At 38.7% G+C, this 23,456-nt stretch overlaps 2 protein-coding genes across 2 annotated transcripts; one reads left to right on the forward strand and one right to left on the reverse strand.

The window, feature by feature from the left end:
- Window positions 1–14,655: 14,655 nt before the first annotated feature.
- LOC122418990 (uncharacterized) lies at window positions 14,656–20,283 on the forward strand. Its single transcript, XM_043433203.1, has 3 exons — window positions 14,656–15,114; window positions 18,030–18,161; window positions 19,509–20,283. The coding sequence occupies exons 1-3, from the start codon at window positions 15,009–15,011 to the stop codon at window positions 19,535–19,537; spliced, it is 267 nt and encodes an 88-aa protein (XP_043289138.1). The 5' UTR covers window positions 14,656–15,008; the 3' UTR covers window positions 19,538–20,283.
- rept (RuvB-like helicase 2 rept) lies at window positions 19,897–23,387 on the reverse strand. Its single transcript, XM_043433196.1, has 6 exons — window positions 23,245–23,387; window positions 22,716–22,829; window positions 21,202–22,069; window positions 20,516–20,784; window positions 20,330–20,435; window positions 19,897–20,209 (listed from the first exon to the last, which is right to left on the reverse strand). The coding sequence occupies exons 1-6, from the start codon at window positions 23,248–23,250 to the stop codon at window positions 20,184–20,186; spliced, it is 1,389 nt and encodes a 462-aa protein (XP_043289131.1). The 5' UTR covers window positions 23,251–23,387; the 3' UTR covers window positions 19,897–20,183.
- Between the last annotated feature and the right edge of the window lie 69 nt (window positions 23,388–23,456).

A 23,456-nucleotide genomic window follows, 5' to 3' on the forward strand; every position in this document is an offset into this window, starting at 1 on the left:
AAAAATCGATTTTTCCATCGTATAATCATAACTGCTTGTAAAACATCGTGATTGTGCAAGCATTCATTATTTTCTCTTGGATTTCTCATTTGATTATGTTTATTGACATACCTGAAGTGAATGAACTGGTGGATCTCAATGAAACGCCTTATTACAAAGCTCTGGTTTATTGAAACTTGTATAAGATTGGGTACATTCGAATGTATCATAACCGAAGGCAATGTCAACGATGAATAAAAAAATGGTTATTTCCGGTGTGACTGTGTGAAGTAAAAGCTGCGAGGGTCGGAAATTCATGCTAAGTTGAAGAGAAAAGCCTGAGTAGGGCACAGGAATTCGTGAGAAAATATCTCTTTCAGCATTAATAAATTATTCTCATCACACGGAAGAGTTTTAACGAAGATTACGACTTAACGAATGAGAAAAGTATAAGAAGATAAGAGCGCGTATAAAACGACGAGAATAGAATTGAAGGGAGAAGAAGTTCCATGGGCTTGGGAAAGAAATGACAAGGATTACCAAGATCACGCCGAGCGTAGCAAGCAGTTTTTTTCTCCGGGAAAATGTAAGAGAAACTGCACTCGTTGCTCGTCCGCTTGAAAAAAAATCTGGCACAGCTTTCCAAGTAAGCTACATCTAACCAGTACCAACTAAGCACAGATAGTTGCTGAGTTGAAATTCTTGAATCATTGAAAACTGTTTGCAACGAAATCGCACATTTTTAGTGTCAAATATTCCGACATGGACATGGCAATGATTCATTATGATTATAATTATAGTAGCTAACATGTCCGCCATTGAACATCAATACCCTTCTGACATTTGCGCTTTTCAAATGCCGGAAATCGCGGTTCAATATGTCACTCGAACAGGAAACGATTCTATTCTATTTCTTGACTACATGTTTGTCTCTCGTAACTCGTAATAGTACCAATTTGACCCGATAATGTTCACTTTTGGTGCATCGATTCTCTTACAATTTTAGAAAATTCGATACTTTTGCCTAAACCCTTGAATTTTGTCTCCTGTGCGCTGTAGAGTCGTTTTTTTTTTACCAGAAACGCTCAAACCATTTTTCTAAAGATAGAAATAATGATTAGAATCATCGATTGATCGTACAATCAACTGACTCGAATTCTGATCTGCATCGCTCTGTTCTATAGACTCACCGTCGAATTCTTTTCGTTTTGTAACTCCTGTGGAGTATCTTTTTCGGTTATTTGAGCGTCGCGACACTTCGTTGCGGGGTTCGTCCGTTCGCATCCACATTTCGATTTTTTCGTACGTCCTTAAGTCTTTTTAATCTGAAGTGCAAATATTGATAGACTTTGTATCGTGATGCCAGAAGCGCTCGACTTCTCGAGCTCGCTCGACGCTTGCTTTTCAATCGAGAGTAAATTTGCTTGAGAATAAAAGTTCGACGAGACGCGCGCACACGGTTACAGGAGAAAAGATAAAAATTGTCGTGGTGCGTATTGTCAGCACAGTTTGCTCACAGTGAGGTCAGCAAAGGTACTTTGTGCTTTTTATCAAATCTACCGGTACACCCTCTGACCACTTGTAAAGTAGAAAGGGCTCGGACTCTGCCAGACCGCGCAAAACCCGTTCGTCTTTCCTTCTAAGCGGACGAAAAAACGATGAGGGCTCTCGAGCTTATTTTTGCGTTTTTTAACTCTCGTACGTTTTCCAGTTTTCCGTCTCGTTCAATCTTTCATGGAGAGCACATATACGTAAGTGCTTCATGGCATGAGTAAAATTCTCTTCCTATCAGAGCATCATGCTGACTGCAATATTTGTCCGATACCATTGGATACTTATTCTCCCAGACCGTAAATTCAATTTTTAAAAATTATTTGAAATTATAAATTTGAGTATCATTTGAGACAAATTACATTCGTCAATGATTTTGAGTTAAAGAAGAACGATGATGAACCGTGGAACGATAAAAAGAAACATTTTTTCTTGTTAGCATTTTTTTATTTCTGTCGCACGAGCGTGCCTGATACGATGTGTTAGCAATTGGTTCGAGTGGCCACAAGGGGTGAAAATATCGAGGCTGCTCCATCCTCGTCGAAGATACATAGCATCGTATATTACGCAAAAACGAGAAAAAACAAACCAGGATCCGAACAATTAATTTTCATTTTGTCCAGCCATTCCCCTATATCTCTTTCCCCATAAATTCAACCATTTTTCTTTGGATTCTCAAGAATTTTCTCTAGCTATCGAAATATCGACGTTCAATCATGATTTTCTTTCGCTGAGCAAGCCGCGGCGTGTGTCACTGTACGTATGAGCAATGGGGTCACTTTTCGTTTACTTTTTCTCTTCCAGTAAACTTCACTACTTCCACCATCCATATATCTACACACGAGGAAAATGGAACGTGAATAATCGTTAACCAAGAACAACAATGAGGTTTCAGCACAAATTTTCATCGAAATTCAATAAAATTTTTCTTCGTCGAAATCTCCCAATGCAGTGCGACACTTCAAATGAATGAACGAATAAAAAGTGTTGAAAAACAAAAAAAATCAATCTCATTCGTCATTCAGAAAAATAAATTTGCTGGTGGAGGAAGTACAATAAATTAAATTTTCACGCATTCAGAATTTTTCGACTCCTCATTATGAGAATGAATTCTCGTAGTCGCGAGTGAAAAATCCTAAGTATGGCTCTCCACGTCAATTGAAAAGTACGCATGTTCGCAGTCAAATGACGCTTTACAGAATTTTTTCCTACTCAACCGATGAAGCATATTATTATCCGCAGGAGATTAGCGTCAAAGAAGAGAAAAAGGGACTTTATGAGTCAGGCGAAGCAAGTTGTTGGTACAAAAGTTTTTCGAGTACTCGTGTACCGCGTGCTTACCCCCTATAACCATTCCACGGAAGGATGGAAACGAATGGTGGTGCGAGGAGTGGTAATACGTAAAAGGGAGGCGTGAAGTGTTAACACAGGACTCGGAGCAGCAGCAAACGGATACTCGACGCACCCCATACGTTGAATGTGTAGTCGAGGTTTTATATGCTACAGTTATACCGTAGCTCATCCCATCTCGCTCTCCTTCACTCTCTTTCTTTCTCTCTTTTTCGCTTTTCCATATGCGACCTCTCATCCTTCACGGGCTTTTGATGCATCCCTCAACCATTGGCTTCACATCCATTCGCATTGCTTCCCGTACGTTTTCCCGTGTGCAAACTCTTCTAGTACTTGACAAATGACGAGTGATAAGAATAAGTTGAAATATTCATCTTTTATCGCTACAACGCACCGCTTCACTTTTGGTAAAGCACTTTGGTTTGAAGATGCAAAATTCAACGCTCGGACTCTCTCGAAGACAACACAAAGGCTCGGCTGTTTTCAACGCTTTTTCAATTTCCATGAAAAATGATGGCCAAAAGAATATGAAATTTTTGGTATTGTAAAGAAAAAAGTTAGTACTCCAATCTCAAAATTTAAGGTTAGATGAAAATTAGAGGTCGTCCCGCGATGGTTTTTTTAGATGGTTTTGGTAACACCAAATGTCGAGATGCTTTACATTTGAATGAGAGTTGAACGAGAGAGTGTGCATAATAAAAAAATAATAAAAAAAAAAAAAAAAAAGAAATTTTGAGGAAATATTTTGAGACCGAAATTTTGGCAGGATTACTTTTTCATGAGGTTTTAACACAGTAGCATTAGCAACTTTGAGGAAAATCGGTTTTTTTAAATCAGTCTAGTATAGTCGCCGGAAAAAGTAACTAGTGAAAAAAAATCTGCGTTACTACAAATTAGCTTGATATGATTCACGCGCCGTGCGTTTGGTCAGTGTGATCCACTGCATGCCAGTTGGATGGTGCACGTTTCCAGAGTTTATTTCGTCCGAGAAGAATGGAAGTACGAACTGTGATGGATAGAGGCATAAAAGAATTTTCCGGAAAAATCGTAACGTCGAGATTCGCCGAGAATGAGGGAAGAAGATTGTCGGAAAAGCTGTGTGAAAGACAATTCTCCAATTGGTGGGAAAACAGGAGAGTAGCGAGGAAGAAATACACAGCATGGGGCGAGATTCCAGGCAGAGCCCATAACCAGCACGCTGCGGCGCGCTTCTTCATCGATCCGGTCCGTGTCAATAGCCTCCCGGGTACTTTACTCATAAGCTTTTGCTGAGAGTAGCACACAGTTCCCTAGGAGCAGTTGTAGAAAGCTGGCGTTTCTCTTGATGTATCCGAGAGGCTTGGGCTTGAGATACGACGGTAATATATCTCGACGGTACAGCCCGTCGGGGCTTCTCAATAATCCGCACATGATGAACCTCGTGACCAGGTGACTCACGTCTCATTTTATTTTTTATCATTACTTCGAATGCGCTTTTTTCTTTACCGCATTACGAACTTCGACGTGGACAAAATGAGAAAAAGGATGTGCTCTTCTTTTTCTCTTGCTTCAGGAACTCGGCTTCTGAACTCAAAGCACACAAAAAGGCATCCTTTCGCGACGCAGACCCAACACACCGAACGGCAGTTTATCGGAACAAGTTTCACACCAGGAAACCTACAAAACCGAGCCTGCAAATTCAGCATCCGGGGATTCACATATGCAGGATTTCACGATCTCCGAAATTCTGGGAATGCTGCACATGCAAAATGGGACCCGAAACTTTTGGCTTCAAGAAGTTCATCAATCGAACTTCAATGCTTAAAAATGCTTTTCCTTTCGATCTTCATAGAGTTTTTTCGTCAAGTATTTGAGAGTTCTTATGACGGAGGGTTGAAAGACAAGAGAAGGGACCACGAGGGCTTGGGGCGGGAGGGAGGGGGGGCAAGAAGAGAAAAGTCGAGAAGGAATGGAAGCGATAAAAGAGCGGAAGTATATACACGACGCAACCGGTATAATGTGACAGAGAGAATGAAGATGGAACGAGAGGAGGGGAATTGTATGAGAGAAGAGGCGCACGAGACCTCGGGGGAAATCCTAATATTTTAACCACCGGGAAGAAATGAAAGGACGTGGGAGAGCATGAAAAGGGAAAAGGACGCTGAGTATACGCATCGAGGACGCGAAGGGATGCGAAAGGGTGATCGTGTTGTAGAAGTGATGTATATATTCCAGTATACGTTGTTGTACATGTGGAGTCACCCCGTAGGGTTTCGCTTAACCAATGGGGACGACGTTGCGGTACACCCTAAGGGAAGTACTTGCAATTAACACGGTAAGACTGTACGACTCTGTACGGTTGAAGGGAATTGCTCGTATAATAGCACAACCGAAGGGTATTTCAGAGGACGATTAGGGCACAGACATTGGCAACTGCACGGGACCACTGACGCCCTAAAAACATCCGTTTCAAGACGGGAATATTCGAGAAAAAACTGGAAAATTTATTTTACCTCGCTACTTTGAAGAAGGCTGAATTCATGATCGTATTTTTCGAATATTAATGAGCATCCAGTTAACTTGAAGACCGTTGAAGGAACAAAGGAGAAAATGTTTTAATCACGAAACTTCTCTGCGCTGTTCCTTACCGTCGAGAAAACAAAAATTGCGCTTCGTCCATGTTCTTTATATTTTCTCAAATCGTCATCTCGTTTATCCACGATCACGATTATGGCAGAAATCAATTTTGAAACCCAAAGCGAGAGCGAAGCTTGGCGACGGGTTTAAAAAAAAGTCTCCGTCTCGATGATCCGTCAGAAAAACGGGCGTCTCCGTAAGCGAGATTCACATCCGCGCGCCTTTCGGGGCCAAAAAGTCAACAGGAGTACTTTCCAGAGAAAAATATGACACGGCGAAGGGAAGGAGTACAGCAAAAGTAGGCGATGGCAGGCAACAACTTGAGGCGTTGATGAAGGGTGATCGCTCATTGTCTAATACCACTCTGCGAAATAGAATTCGCATGTGTACCGTCATACATATAAGGGATCATTAAAGAATGCAATTCGAGTCGTCAAGAGTAAAAGTCGAGCTCCAGCTAACGTGCTTCAAGGAATAATAAATATTCAAATGGCTGCTTGTATTTCTCTGAATGTGAATGGCGTCTACAAGTTCTAGCGAAGACAGCATAAGATCGCCGTTAAAAACATATTTATTTGTATATATACACATTCACCGGTGTTTTCATTAAATATCAATTGGAGGGTTCGCCTCGCCCACTTTACATATTGCGCTGATATACACCAGGGAGTCTTATAAATATGATAGACATTTTCAACCCTCTCCTGCATCGAAGCAACTTCTCTCTGAGGCCTTCCGTCGAATCATGCTGTCCCGTGCTATTACATGTCCCAGATAAGAGATTAACATGCCTGGCCCCAGTTCGCCTCGCTTCCCTGCGAGTCCTGTTGATCCCTCCGAAATCTCATGACTGTGAGTAGCAGCAGCGTCGTAACGGAACCTGTAATGGCTTGATTCCCTCAGGATTGAATGATAAATATTCATTATTCTCGGCGCTGCCGCGAGTTGGCTTAATTAGGATGAGAGCATCTTGGATCTTAATTCGTGATATGCCTTCCTCCGCGAATGCTCCGCGCCTCTACGACACTCGTCCTAATGTATCTGAAGCGAGAACGCAATTCCTGAATTTGTGACGTCCGAGTAAGACTAATAGAACTTGCGAAGTGTGACATATCGCACGGTCTGAACGCTCGTGTACATGTATGGAGATTATTTTTATTACTGCTCACCGGCTCTCGTTACACTCTATTCGGCGTCGGGTCTCCCCGCTTGCATAGATCACGTGTCCAATAGGAATAATAATGGTACAATAACGATCTCGAATATTCGTTACACCTCCCAAAATTCTTCCGCTCACTGAACTGAGCAACTCGTCGGTTCTTTTGCTTCGTTTTACTTTTACTTTTCCAGTGTTCTTGCGGTGGAATTTAGTAGTCTTCGTTGTCCGATAAAGAAGTCTGACGTCAAATGCCGATATCCTCGTTCGTGTTACGTATGCGATACACAAATCCCACATCCCTCTTGTTCCAAAGATCCGATCTATATGCCCACACACACACACACACATAATGTGGAAATCCACACGAACACTTACACACACACATAGACGCTCGGGTTCCCCTCCCCCGAGTCCCACCCTTCAAAAACACACGGTTCGCTTCTCTATTACCCCCGAGGAAGTACTCGTAATTAACGCGAACCAAAGTCCGTGAAAGCGCGCAGAGGGCTGTACACGAACCGGTTCGAGGCTGTGTGTGTGTGTGTGTGTGTGTGTGTGTGTGTGTGTGTATGACAAGCGCCTACGGAGTGTATCGTACGTGAGGATCTCGCGAACGAACCCTATAACGGAATGCCTTCATGGAGTTTGGTTCCGCCTTCGTTCCCGTTACCACAGCTCACTCGTATATATTACATGCACATTTACTCCGTTATATTTATGTACGAGTTTGCAGAGATATTTATGTATGCGTGCAGAGCATGTATAGCCCTCGCTGCAAGCACCAACGCCCGTGTATAGCTCGAATTAATTCAACTCCGCATGTACGTCTGCAACCGCGAACGCGACTTCTTCCCAATCTCTCGACTTCTCTCGAACCCTCTACCCCACTCTCCGCATCACTGTCGCCGCACTTGATGAGTCATAGCGGATCACAAAACTGCCATCGACTCATCGACACCCACCACTTTATACGAGATTCCCGTTTTCATGTGCGGAGGTTACACGTAGTAGAAAGAAAACGAAACAAAAGAAAACAAGGAACGCTTCGGAGTTTACGTTTGGGGATTCTCAATGCTTTTGGGAGATTTTTGTCATCGTTGGATGTTCCTGCAAATGATTGAAAACGTGGACTTTTTGTGAGGAGCGGGCTGTCGCGAGGTGTGCTCATTAAATTTAGAAGAAATTTCATCGTTCCTGACGAGAGAGTAAATATTTATTTAACCATTACGTGGAATTACGATTAAACATTAAAGTTTCGTGTATAAATCCGTCTGGACAATCAATCAATCTTCAGACTTGTTCAATTAATGTTTTTTTGCTTTGCTTCATAGGTTGGGCAATCCACGATTCCCGTTTGCCGCGCTGAGAGAAACCTTGTTACGAAAAAGTTTGTTGTATCGCCCGTTATATTACTTCTCGTTTGAGAAACTGAAAGATTTTCCGCTACGGTGCATCGTCGGGCTGCCCACTACACGTCTTTCACGTGATAGACGCGCGAACGGGGCGAACCACCTATTGAGTTTGTGCGTCGTCGCTTTACTTCTCAAGTAGATTAAAAGTTTTTTAATCCTTAGTAGTTTTTTCATTGAGGAATAGCGCGGAATCTATTTCAGTAGTGAACATGGTCGTATAATAGAAAAAACTCATTGAAGGAATCCTGATTATAGTCATGAACTTTTTGTCATTTGAAAAGTGTCAATCGTATTGACACTCATTAAAATTCATTCATAGAGTCGACTAAATAATTAGCGATCAAATAACAAAATGTGCCCGAATGCTTTGCAAATAATGAGATACATTTAAGATCATTACCGAAGGATCGTATTTTATGGGTGTCTAAATTGGATCGATTTTTACTCCTTAATTTAAGATATAATCATTTTAAATTAATGTCAGAGTTATTAATTCGAAATTGTAAATACATTTTTTCAACTTATCTCATGGCGAATGAAATTGCAAGCTACTAATTAATCGGGGGTCCATTACTGACTGAACCTGAAATTTCATTCGTTCCTGGCGAAAATACTGTAGTTTTTTATGTTAAAAATCGCTTTAGAAAGCGAAAGGGAATACACAAAGGGAAATGGGCCAAGAAAAGAAAGTGTTAATAAAAAGACAGAAGGTTATGACAGGAATGGCCCGAGCTGAGAAGAAAGAAAATGCACAAATGAGCAAAGGTGAGGTTATACGAGTGCTCATTACCAATTTCGTTCAAACTTTAACGAAATATATTTTTATTACTAGTATAGTAATAAAAGTTATATGGAAGTTAAACGATTTTTTACGCACAGTCCTTATAACCCTGTGTATATATTTTTCTTCATATTTAAACACGTTTATTTAAATAACCAATAAGACGAAGTTTTTAAAATTTGATATGCATATCAGTCGACTACCCGTTTAAACTCTGTGTAAATTTCAAAACTTTCTTAAGAAAATCGTTTCGCGCATGAGCTACCTTAAAGCTACGACTTAGGACGGAGAATTGAAAATGAATATCCCACGACCACTTTCATCGTGGGCTATAATCAGTGCAACCCGAATAACCCCAAAAGAGTCAATGCAGCGTGAGTGACGAATGGCCAATGACGGAAATACGATATAAGACAAATGGTCCAGCGATATTTCGGATTAAGCGTGAATCATTCGAGCGACGTCACTGAACATGCGATCCCCATGTCCTTTTTTCCGAGCAGTGAATACGCGATCGGAAAAACAAAATCATATTCCCAATTTTGGGGAGCGTCCGGAACTGCATTAAAGTAGAGACACGAAGGGTTGCATCGAGTCGCGAAAAGTTCAGGAACACGATGACGCTGACCCTCCCTCCCCTCTTTGTATATTTTCCCGAGATAAAAATTTCCAAAGCGATCGATGACGTCACGAGGCTTTACAGGCCATTGGAGCCAAGCAGAGAGAATGCTCGATTCAACGATTCTTTTTCACAAACCGCCGCCTTCCTCCCCTCGCTCCTTCTTTTGCCTGCTTTGTCATGCTTCTTTCTGGCCCTTTTTCTCAGTTGCGTATCACTCTGTTGTCGATCTCTACCGTTCATTCAGCTATATCCTGACGGAAATAAAGCTGCCCTGCAATTTCATCCACCAGGCCTCGAATTCTTTTTCTCCTTTCAATATTTTGATGAAAAGCCTTAATAAATAAACCTAAAATTATTAGTGCTGGTTCGCAACATCAGGGCAAAGTTGCTGAAAAAAATGTGACCGAAGAGTTGATAGACGAGGATGAGAGAGGAGGGTGACCGTTATCTGTCTATCTGCAGTAGAACGTGTCAGATTCTTTCACGATCTTGCTTCATTTAGCTCGACGCAAAATATTTAATACGCTCACCATTATCAACGCCTCTCATGAAAACATCACTTAAATTCCTGGATTATGCTACCGATACAACGAGACCATCACAATAACTAACTAACCAACGAAATTCACTAGGCGGTGTGTTCGTACACTGACCATGCAATCGTGATAAGAATTGTCCTTCATGCTTGAAAAGCACATAAAACCTGACATATTACATTTACCAGGCTAGCCCCAGGGGACCGGTCACTCTCGCATTCAAGCTAAATTTCCCCTGACGCAACCGTTTACCGAAGCATTGATCCCAAACAGTGGGAGATGGCAGAGGCTGATATTTTCTAAAGCCCAAATGTTCAGGAGGAAACTCGTTTCGATCCCATTCAGGAAAAACAGGCCAAAGGAGCCAAAAATTAGCTGCTTTATAATTCAATATTTGCATAACCAGACAGGTCGTTTCTCATAGTTTACATACTTAAACTTCCTTGAATTAAGGTATTCTTTTCTTATGACCGTATTTTTTGGTGGCGCAAATTGGGGCACTCGAAATTTCGACTGATTCCTGACCTCTGAGAAATCGCGGTTATACAGGAAAAGCTTCTGCTTCTGCCATTTTTCCAACTTCTATCGTCAATATCTCTTTTAAGCATCCGGTAACCCTTTATTTTTATCGTCGCTATGGATTCCTTATATTTTTTCCTATCTGTGGGACAGTCTGTATCAGGAATTTATAATTATTTAGTACATGAATTATCGAATAGAAATGTGGCGATTATGGAATCTCCATAAGCTCCCGTATAAATTTTACGATTTTTCAAGTTTTCATTCTTTATTAAATGTTCGATAACCTGACCTGAAATTTTGCCAATCTATTCGCATGCACTTTTACTCTACTGTAATTAAAAATCACTTATTTGTAGAATATTCGGGTTCGTTAAAGGATCACTTTAACACACCATCTTGTCGAGTTCGTGTTCTACACATAGCTTCACATGCCAGACGATGCATGCCGTATGTTTTCGAGTGGGCCATGAATCTACTCCACTCTATTGGCCATACGGAAGTAATTTCAAGATCGATAGTAACAAACATTGCAACAATGATCTGGCACATTGCTGAGAGTAGCATGGAATCAGGGATTTGACAGAGCATCTATGATCACCAACTGTTTCTTCGTCTACACGCCTCTCACTCAAGTTCAGTGGGGACACAAACCCCGAGCAACATTCTACTGTCAATTGCAGCGTAAAACTTACAGCGTAAAATTTGCATTAATAACGTTTGGTTTTTCATGATACGAAATACGTTTTCGACAGATAAATAACGTTGAGCAAAGTTATCTCGCTTCAGGCTAAAAGTGAACATTTAATCGATCACCAATTATCTTACAAGTGCGATCTGTAAACCTTAGATACGTATGAGTGAATTTAAAACAAGTTGGCTCACTTGTCGACGCAGACACCATGCAAACAGAGCGCAGTAACGACTCGACATTGTTTTCATTCCATGTCCTTTCACTTTTTAACCCAGATTCGCATTGTCGAGAATTGTGTAAATGTGCGAGGTCCCGACTCTCGGTAAGAAGGCTCGATGAGGTATTTGCTATATTTACCTGCGGATACTTTTACTTATTGTTCAGATGGATGAGCGACGACGGTCAGACATTAAAGAAGATTGCAATTGTGTGTCGAAAGGAACATGCAAATGTTTTGAGCGTGATTGTATGGTGGGTAATCCAAAATGATTGTTTTCGAAAATATTTTCAATATTACGGTGGCCTCAAGTGAGGTCCGCGTTTTTGTGATCGAAGGCTAAACGCATAATTATAGTGAAAAAAATTGTACAAATATTGTAGGTGAAAAAATCTCAAACCATGACTCATCGAGGGATTCGAAATTTGAATTGCAAAACCATGCAAGCTCGTTATCTTCATTCTTATTCGTAAAATTCACAAGAAAAATCCAAAACTTTGCAAGCTTGTCGTAGGTACTGAGAAGCCCGGACGAGAATTTTTATTCATTTTTTCGAGAATAGCTTTGCGAACTTGACATCGATAATCACATTTTGGGTTCACAAGTTTTTTGGATCCAGGTGCAGTTTTATTGGTAAAACTAACGAATTTTTGTGCATTCACTGCTCTTGTCAACCATTGAGTCCAAGAGCCGAAGCATCTTAAGTGAGATTTGAGGTCCAGTTGCAAGTAATCTGAAACGACGTAAAAGATTCTCGTTTAACCTTGAAAAAAATTTAATGGCAACGACACTTATCGCTCCTTGTTACGACAGCAAGTCGGTAAAGCTTTCGGAAGATCTATAACTGTATCGTGAAAGCTTTCATATTCCGAAAGCCTTTTTCTCACTTACGTGTGAGAGGTTGCTCTCGCGGGAAAGGACGGAAATATCTCGTGAGAGTGCTAGCTCTGTGGGGGCATCAGCGCGCACACGTAGAACGAGGTGCGATAACCACTTTTCTCACTCATCTCTGCGTACCAGCTCTAATGAAACTACGTAATGCTGATGAGTTCATGAATGGAATTACCGACCCGACAAAATTGGATTTGTTAGCCTCAGGCATGAAACTAATTATACATCAACCCCCGATTTTTCCATGCTTCTGAATTCATTTCCAATGGAAACATGAACTCGGAAAATATATTGATCGATCGTTAATTGAAATTATAACGAACCGCTCATGATTATATTCAATTTCGAATCGTTTAGTCGCTCGATTTAACGAACAATATTGGCTTGAAATATATTCTCTCACGAGAGAGAGATCTGGGCACACGACTAATTGAGCTAGCGACGACGACAATCGATGAATAATTTCATCTCGTATTCAAGTTTCATTCAATCGAAGAAATAGTTCGAGTGACCTTCAATCAATTTTAACACTCCGTATAAATATACACGGGGAAAACGGATTCGTTTTGTACAGAGAGGAATATATTACTTTTCAAGAATTTGCAAAGTATTTAGCCGCCGTTTACAAACAGCATCGTATTTTTTGAATTTTGCTATTTTTCGTCCCTTCAATTCTACACAGCTTTATGTGCATAGCAAAAAGTGATGCACGTGAGAAATATATTTCGTTTTGTTTCCGAGTGTTATTCATCATGTCAAATACACGAATATACACCAAATACGTGTGACATTTTACCATACATTTGATTTTTTTTTCAGGGTTGCCCGAGCATACTTAACAATAACAATATAAACGTTTGAAGTGACTAAAAGCATCTTTTATTATGCTTATAGAGAAAAAGACTCTTCAGTCTTTTGAATGTAAGGTATGACTATTGGTCTTTTGACTATGGTGGATATAGAACAATTCTTATTACAGTTCTTCGAACTGATGCTGCAATCCAGAACGTATAATACTGTCCTCGAGACACCATATTCCTAGTATCCTAGAGGAAAATCTAGGATACTAGGAAATCTAGGAAAATCTAAAATCCTATAGGAAAGCCTCTAGAATTTTCGGCCTCCTTTTCTGCGTGCAGCTCACAATAGTTTCGTTTGGGGCTGTCTATTATTCATCTGATATTTCTATTTTACACGTACAAAGTTTCGTTATCAAAAATTTTCCACGGCCAATTGTTCGTTTATTGTTCGTACATGAAATTTCTCATGAAAATTGTCGCCATCATATCCTTCCGTTCGAATGTTCTTTTTTTATTGTACACTTTCGTAATACTATGCATTTAAGCAGAGCTCGGACATTTACTATTAACGAATACTTGTCTGACCTTTCAAGATAAAATCTGCACCTCAGGGACCTTGTCTCGACTCTTTTGCGTCATAGGCACTCGCCTTTTCCACTGCTCGTTATCCTGTTTACATAATAGTACAGAGGATCCGCTTTGACCGCTTTCGTGGATGGTTCCGAGGCTACTTTCACTCGTTACAGTTCAAGACATTTCTGGCATTTTTATAGATATATATCACTTTACTCAATCGTAAATATGAACTCGTACTAACAAGTGTATATTTCTGAACCATAAAACCAGGTCAAAAATATCCCACGAAACAAATCCTTCTATTCTGCACGGGATTTTCTAGGATATAATGCCCAATGGTCTTTCCTTTTACCACTAAAATACAGAACCGAGGCAACAGTAAATCCCCTTCGTTTCCAGAGATGGCCACGCTGTTCTTGATGGAGTATTTTATTCTCAAACTTTTCCAACAACGTTTTTCTCAGTGCTGTTTTTCATTTTTCTTTTCATTTTATTCAAAATATGCAACGTTCACTGTTACAAGTTTGTTGTACGGAAATAAATTTTTATGCATTTTCCGATCAATTCTAACTTACTGATTATCACGAATTCACAAACTTCAATTGCATTTTCTCGTGACGAGAAGTTCCTGGACAGCATCGAATTGAGATTACTCGATTCTTTAATAATGAAAAAACCCATTTTTCACTTTAGTGAGGTCGAGAAAGAATGAGGTGACACTTTCATTTGGATCGTGCTCGATTATATATTCGGCGGAAGTGCGAGTTCGATTTGTTGAAAACTGCACGAGTTTTTTTTTTTCCCACCGCAAAAATCGTTCAATCGTGATAAAAAATACTTCGATTCTCTCTTCGTTTGGACGTCACGCTCGCTCGTAGATTTTTCCTTTCCCTCATGCCCGCTCGAGCTAGCTAACCAAAGATTGCGGGGATATTGTGGCATTTAACTCTATACCCGAACGGTGTGTAGTTGGCTGAATTCGCAGCAGCTACGAGTTGAACGAGCGCGTGTGCTGATCGAACGTAACATTTTCGTGAGGCTCGAGAGTTTTTATCGAGCGAAATAACATAAAATAGTAATCGAGTTTCAACTCGGTTCTCCTAATCAATTTTTCCCTCTCACTACACTTACCCCGAGTATACTTCTTTTCGTGATATTTCAAAGCGACCGGCAATCGTGAAAAACTTTGTGCGGTATAAACAGTGCCATTTGAAAGCTACGACTTTGGCACAATCAAGTGCTGTGTGTTCAAATCTGCCTCGCATCCTTCAATTTAAAATTATTTTCTGCTGAATATTGTGCAAAATGCGTTTTATCACGTTTCTCATTCTTGGATTCGTCTACGTTATTTCGGAGACGTATGCTAAACCAACGATTTATAAACGCAACGAGGATAACATCTTTGAACCCGGTAATTGATTCAATAATGAAGGAAGTGAAATTGGAATTAAAAAAAAATGTTCGCATTTTACTCAATAAATGAAAGTCATTTCCTTCTTCGTGTTTCACGATCGACCTCAATTCTCCTTCGTTCGTTCGTCTTTTTCTGTTTTATTTGATTTTTTTTCAATCATAATTAGGTATTCTCTATTTTCTCTCATATTGGCAACGCGACTATTTTTCACATCGTTTTATCAAGAATGCAAACTCTTGGTTGCTTGGAAAAAAGATAAATAAAAAAAAAATATATATAATAAAAATAAAAATGAAAGTTTGGAATCGCGTCGGATTTCTCTTCGCGGTAAAACCGCTGGGAACTCTCTCGACTTTTTCCAACGCCTCGAGGTTTGGACGAGAAATCGCTGCGTATATGCCAGAACTTCTACTCCGGTGGGAACTTCGGCGCAAATGAATGAATAAAAAAAAACTTTCTCTCTAATTGTCGTACGGACTAATTAGCTCGAGGAAGGAGCTCCGGATAGCTATACGTTTGTTCTCTCATCAGAAAACTCTTTTACTGCGTCGCTTGCGATTGGAAATGTGAACGAATATCTATGTATATAAATCAGTTCCTTTTTTTTTTCAATTTGCATACCGACGGTTGATTCGAGTTTTCAAATCGATTACTTTCTCATACACATCTTCACGGGTTTCGAGATGAAACATTCCAAGATTTCTTATAGTTTTTCGACCACTAAACTCGTTTATTTCAAGGTTTCTCAGATTGATTGGAACACTGAAATTTTTAGCAATTCAAATGACAGAAAACAACTCATTTCTAAAGATTCGTGTAAAAAATACATTTTTCATGTGTTTACGTAGTTATTAGAAATCGGTGATCGATAACGATTCGAAAGAGTGTCATAAATTGAATTAAGCTTATACAACCGGATCCACGTCGGATCCAATCGGCATTATGACTCGAGCTTTCGGTAGAAACAAGTAGCTTTCGATAGATACAAGTAATAGATGTGAATGGTAAAAATTCAAAAGGATCAACGCAACGAGTGATCGACGATTAACCTTTTTAGGATGGGGATCTTTACGTTGAAATCGACCTTTTTTACACAAAATTTGTGCATAATATCGATGAATTTTTCAAGTGGAGTGTCCGACCAAACTAGTGGTCGATATTTCGATCACGACCAAGTAGATTCTTAGTTCTCAATTGAGAATTTATTCTCATCTTTGGACCCTTCAGAAGCTTTGATGTAGGAATTAGGCGAAGGTATTCGTAAAAAATGGAGAATTTGCAAGTAACCAGAGTTACGAAAAATACTTATTTTTTGTTAGTCTATAAAATGTTTGTTCGAGTTTCGAAGTACTCTTGAACTGCCTCCTTATTTATTTCATGCTTCGACCACCAGAGGTTCGCATTTAAAACGTCATTTTCATCAGACACAAATTAAAATGCTTTGGTCGACAGTAATATTTGTTGAAAAAAAACCTCAAAAATGAAACAAGTTTACGAACTCGGATTCGCGAAGCCAAATAAGGGAAGAGCTCGTTGGTGATCTCGAAAATGAGAATCCACCTTTTCTCGACGATGACAGGTGGGAATAACGGAACGATGATGTCATTCATGGCGAAGAAGGCGTGGGTTACGATTATAGCAAGACTCCGAGATCTCGATTTCTTAGCTATATACACTTCTATGCCATTTTCTCGTGGCAGATTTTTCTCGTTATCCTTCACGTTTCGTGTGCTATATCTACACTTTTCATAGGAACAAGATACCGCTGATTCCGCCTGCGGCTTCTTCAGTGCTTGAAAATGAAAATTAAAAAACGATGTACTCGAAAGAGACGTTCATTAATCAGGGTAAAATGAGCTGTTTGTCAAAACGGAATGTAAATGTAATTAGCAGAAGGAAAAAAAAATTGAGCTCCTACCATTTTGCAAAGAAGAAATTATATTGTGTTCCGAGTATCTGAAAAACTTTTCTCGAGCAACAATTGATATTTCCTCATTTCTTTGTTTCACTTTTTTTTTATTTATTATGCCTTGGCGGACTCCATTTTTGTGAATTTTTCGATCTTCTAAAAACTACGAAATCATTTGAAAATATTATTATTGCTGTTAATTAATAATAATGTTCCAGAATTATTCGACGGGAGATGTAATTTTCTCTTACTTCAATCAATCATAATTAAAACTTTTTTTAATGGCTGGGGTGCGTCCCCAAGTCTACCGGTTCCTTACATTTTTTTCCATTTTTGACTTTCCGATAATTAATCACCTTTATACATGCGTTGGTATTTCAACTGAAATGCCCCGAGTTTCATACCGAAGCTCAGAACCCCTATTGGCAAGGTTTAGTCTGTTCCTTAGTTACGGGCTCTTAATTCACAAATAATCGAACCCATTAGTTTGAAATTCGACAATTAGTTGGCTTGAAATATTCTCAAAAGGATCGATTTGTCATTCTCTACGGATATAATTTTTGCAAAACATTCGAAAAGACAAATTTGCGATCAGAAGAGAATTTTATGAAAAAATTTCTTCCCAATTATCTAATTCTCAGTTTTGACATTACCATAGACTCCAATGTGGTCATGTAATCGATCGAAGCCCCTGGACGAGTGAGGAATTCATGAAATAATATAAAATTATTAAAAATGTGAATATCCGCAATTTATCATCCTCAAAAGCATTGCATAATTAACAGTTATATCAATAGTAGATTCCTGACTTTAAGAAAACAATACGAAACCTTGGGAGAGCCTGTACGGCTGACTGATTTGTCCTGCTTGAGTTGCCACGTCAGCTCGAAAAAAATAAACGAAATTATTTCTAATAAATTATGATAATTTTATATTTTCATGATATACTGAAATATAATTATAAATTTCGCCTTTCACTAGAATGGTCTTTGCTTGATTGCAGTCATGATACCTGTGTCGTCTACGGTTATTCCTCTGCCAGTTTATAAAGTCAGTTATGGTTTTGGTGTCACCTCAAAGGACAAGAAATATCAATCATCTTACAAACCAGATGGTGTAGTCAAACTGATTACAGGTGAGGAAGGAAGAGCATAATTGTTCGATTTATTCGATATTCTAATGCATCGTGACGTCTCAATTGTACCTGCTTTTGCATCAACAAAGTTGTGTTTTAAGGGGGCTACCCTAATGAGAATTTTCAAAAAATCGATTTTTTTTATTGCAATTTTCGAAAGTATACATATTTAAAAGTATCATACTAAAATTTGATAAAGCAGTCCAAGTGTAGTTTTGAGCGACGTTCACTTGGCTGTCTAAGCGCACTAATACGCACCGCGCAGTACCACGGACCTGCCTTTATTTATGGACCTGCCGGCTTGTTGATAAAATCTCTGACACTATTCAACCGATCTTTACCAAAATTTTACATTTCCTTTACGATTATAGCTATAGCGCATATCATACGAGTTTTTAAATATTGAGTGGAATTATTTTTTTTCTGCGAAAAACACTGAAAAAAACGTGCTTTTCGTAGTTTTTGGAAAAATTGCCGTCATTTTATGATATTTGAAAATATCAAAAATCGTATGATATACGCTATAGCCATTTATCTATTGAATCTAAAATCATTATTTTTCTTTGATCATCTATTCCAGAGATTTTATCAACAGCGAACACCCATCTTTTTTTTGGATCTGTCTTCCCTCCCCCCCCCCCCCCCCCCCTCCATTTTTCCGTACGAAAACTGAGTAAAATAAATATAAGAAAAAATTTTTGGATATTTTAAGAGTGTACTTTTTAGGCCTAACACTTTTTATAGGATCAAAAAAATTCGTGAAAATAGTATTTTTTTCGTCTGTTTAATTGGGGTAGACCCCTTAGAGGAAAACAATCGATGTGTATTAAAAAGCAGGAGAAACCTCCATCCAAAGTTTTTATATCCATGAACGAGTTCGTATGCATAGTAATTTTGAATAATTCCGAAAACGAAGAGAGTTGGAAAGTGGAAGTTATTACAACTGCAACTTCGCTAAAGAATAAAATTTCATCAGGGCATTGTAAAGTAAAAAGGGATGAATATAGTGCGACAATGCCTCTGACCTGACGGAATGATATCCTCTGATGGAGTTACAGTCGCGTTTGCCTAAAGCGTTCTATCGCTGGAAAGAGAGAGATAACTAAAAAGGAGATTAAATTTTCCAAAATTCAAAATTTATACAATATTCCCTCATGAAAGTAAAATAAGGTATAATTTTTGTTTTTTTTACGAACTCAACTGTATCAGAGAGAAACCCGTTGCAGCATTTTAATCGAGAAAATGATGGATAAACCGGTTGCTAATGGATGGCATGTCAATTACTTTGATCAAATTTCTGCTAGAAAAAAAGTTGTATAATTCTTGCTTATGCATTGATTTTTGTAGCAAAAAAGCTTTTGGATAAAAAAGCCTAGACGAAAATCCTCCGGAAGAAGTCGCAGATCACGAAATCAAGCAGACGAGAACTTCACATCGAATGATTAATTGTCTCAAGAAGTCCAACGAATCCGCGATCAAGCGAGTCTGCAGGATGGCCTTAGAACCCAATCGACAAATAATGTACAAAATCAAAGATTCCAATAAGATTTAAAAGATAATAATCATCTAATCAACGCCCGATTTTCGTATTTCAATGAGTTGTGACGATTTTAAATAATCGTAACAAGCTTAGAAATAAGAGCTTCACACCAAAAACTAATTTATCCCAGTGTCAACGCTATTCAACAAAGAGTTGTTCCCCAGCGAACACGCAGCAGGAAGATCAAACTCACAATTTTATTCTTGATTATCTTATACAATTTTTATTCGTTTTTGTTTTTTGTTTACATTTTATCGTTTCACGAGAATAACGACAAGCGATCGGTGTTCACGATACTTGGAAACGGAGTATGCATCCAAACGATTAACTATGAATTAATATTAACGTATGACGCGAACAAAATGAATACGAAATGATTGTGAAATTTTATCGATGTATTGAAAAACTGGTTGAAGTTTGTAAGATTGTATTGATTAGAAAGTAAGGAATGAAGTCGGAGTATGACAAACGTGCTATTTCAATCATGCCACTTCCATCGGTTGATCAGCTGTAAGTGAGAAATTTTAAAATTTACACAAAATTTAACAAATGAATTTTAAAAATAAAAGTCATTTCATTGAATACAGTATCATTTTTTCATATTCTCTATCCTAACGAATTTACTTACGCAATTCGTTGAATAAAAATTCGTCCTGGTACTCCTTCAAGAATTGGGTCGATCGATTTTCGTCTAGAAACAACGAATAAACCCTCTTAACGTCTTCGATGCTGACCTGAAAACGGGGAAACGGTACAGTGTCAACAAGTTACGTTTTCTCTGTTTTGTGGATTTTCAAGATAGGAGAGAACGCACCTCTGTGCTTTTTCTTTTGCGACTAACGAGCGACGCTGTAGTGATCAATTGAATCGCGTATCTCAGAGATGTTTCGGAAGCTATTCTTGTCAGAACGGTCAACGCGTCATCTGCCATCTCACAGTCCTCTTCTTCGCACCTTATTTTCAAGATTTCTTTGAGGTCTTTTTCTTGATAAGGACTCGTTGGTACGATTATCATACGATCGAGAAGATCGATAGGTATGCCGTGGGGACTTTTGTAATTCGTTCCTCTTATTCTCGTGATACCTGTTTCACAAGCAGAAAAGTTAGAATTGTTATTAATGCGTACGTAGAATATCTTTAAGCATAAAACTGTTTTAAGGACAGATTTACTGTAAATAGTGATGAATGCAGCAATTTTATGATGAAATCAATTGGGACAGCTTCGAAAATTGAATTAGAATTTGAGCAGAGATAACGCATTTATAAAATTTTTATAAGGTAACACTGAAATTTACATCATTTGAATGAATAGTATTTCAAAACATGGTACATCCAATATTTATTCAAATTTTAGCCAAATAAGTGAAACTTTAGATGGATTCTTGTCTAAGATGAAAATCAACGATGAATATCGGCTACAAGTGAAAAGTATATTGAAATAGGGGGAAATAAGATTGCATTCCAACGGTGTGAAATTCAATTTTATGAGTTTAAATTCACCTCTGTTCGTAGCCATGATAACTACAGGGGCCATTTCATTCTCCAGAGCGCGATTGAGGAAGGAGAAACACTCAACATCAAGCATGTGAACTTCATCAATGAATAAAACTCCAGGTACAATTTCGGCTTTGCCTTCTTCTCGCCATTCAGCGACTTTGCTGTTTATTTGATCTCTTACTTCGGATTTAATTTCACCCGTATCACCAGAAAAAAGCGCCAAAAAACCATGTGTCCGGCTGTTAATGACGTCGATTTCATGAAGCGACACAGTGTGAACAACTTCTTTGCGTTTTTGTAATTCTCCTTCGGGACACTGTACGAAACGCGTCTGTGAACCGGTGGCATCATAATCACGAGCACGTGTAAAAGAACGTCCGAGACGATTTATTTTTCCGGTTGCTTTGTCAATCGTTATCACATCACCAGCTTGAACCTTTTCTTTCATAAGACTGTCAATCATTTTGTTACCAAGTTCGTAGATCGTTTCCATTTCCGATGTTTTGAGCGTCAATTTTCCAACCTTTGCACCCACACCTGTAGCTGGTCTATCGACCTGAATTTCAACTACTTCACCCTCAATTATCTCCGTTTCTTCCTTGATTCGTACACCGATAGATTTCCTGATAGCTTGGGTCAGCGCCTCTGTTTTGCTCATTTCTAGAGAATAAATCTCCGAACCAGCCATTGCGGTAAATGGTGTGTCTTGGCCTAGAGCTTGGGCCAAACCCATTGCTATTGCAGTTTTGCCTGTTCCTGGTTGCCCAGCTAGTAAGATTGCCCTACCAGCTATTTTACCATCTTTAATCATCTCAAGAACAACACCCGTGGCTCTTCGAGCTGCCAGCTGACCAACCATACCCTGAGAAACCTGTATATTACATATGTCAATGAATTTATGATTCCTTCTCGATTAGCAAAATTTATGTAACAAAGGTAGCTTTCTCCTTTTAGTTTTTCAACGATTTTGATGTGTATCTTTTATTATATACTTTAATTTTTCATTGAACGGTCCTATTTTTTAATAATCAATTGATGGTACAAACAGTTTGAAAATTGAACATATTGACCACTGAATAAGATTTTTTCCACTGGGTAATTCATACAAATAAATTCAATTGTTCGATAGAACAATTGGCATCTCCAAAACTCTCTCTTTCAATAAACATTTCCTAAAAATTTGGAAGTACGTAGGAAGTACGTATGGTACAAACAGTTTGAAAATTGAACATATTGACCACTGAATAAGATTTTTTCCACTGGGTAATTCATACAAATAAATTCAATTGTTCGATAGAACAATTGGCATCTCCAAAACTCTCTCTTTCAATAAACATTTCCTAAAAATTTGGAAGTACGTAGGCCGCTTACAGAGATTTAACATGAACATAAACAACTCATATTCATAAATCTAGATTTGTTCAAATCAATAAAATTTATACTGGTCTCTTGAATGACTGTACGGGGTCAAAGATTCAATTCTGGTACAACTCAATTGGTATGCTTTATGGACTTACATTTCGTGGTTCAAGACTGTCAGTTAGACCTAATCCTCTGATGTGCGAGTGAGCTCCGATGCGCTCAATTCTTGTGATCTCCCGAACTTCTTGTACTTTTGCTGCTGCAACAGCCTGAAAGTTTTTTCTTTCATTGTATAAAAACACATCTTATATTCAGGAAATAATATTTTCTGAATTCACAAGGTACATGACGGTCAACCAAGTTTGATCAATCAAACAAATTTGTTTCCATAGTAACCGCCATTTTTTAAGATCGATATGCAAAATATACCATCACTAAATTTTCTCATTTTCATGTCATTCGATAATTCATATATTCTAGTGCAAATATCTATCATCCATACAAACGTTTCTACTCATTATGTGAGGTTAGAAAAAATTACGTGAACGCCGACTAAAAGTTTTACGCAATTATATCATCTAGTCAAATTTGTATCATTTTTCACTCTTTATCTTTGATTCGGATATGTTCAAAATTTACGAAAATATGAAAATAATTACACGACAATGAGGAATTGCGACTTACCGCCATAATTCCCGGTTGTTTTTGACCGCAAATTTCTGAGTTCTAACACGCGTGTTTCTCCGAACCTTTGACTCTGAACGACGATTCACAACTCGGAACTTTCTTCTCTATTCATAACAGAGACGTGACTCGCTGATAAATTCAACGCAGACTTTAACGCCACTAAAACTCAGTGAGCGTCAGCGATACTTCGTTTGAATGGAACCAACTGC

Source organism: Venturia canescens, chromosome 1 (genome assembly GCF_019457755.1).
Source record: "Venturia canescens isolate UGA chromosome 1, ASM1945775v1, whole genome shotgun sequence".
Lineage (NCBI taxonomy): Eukaryota > Metazoa > Arthropoda > Insecta > Hymenoptera > Ichneumonidae > Venturia > Venturia canescens.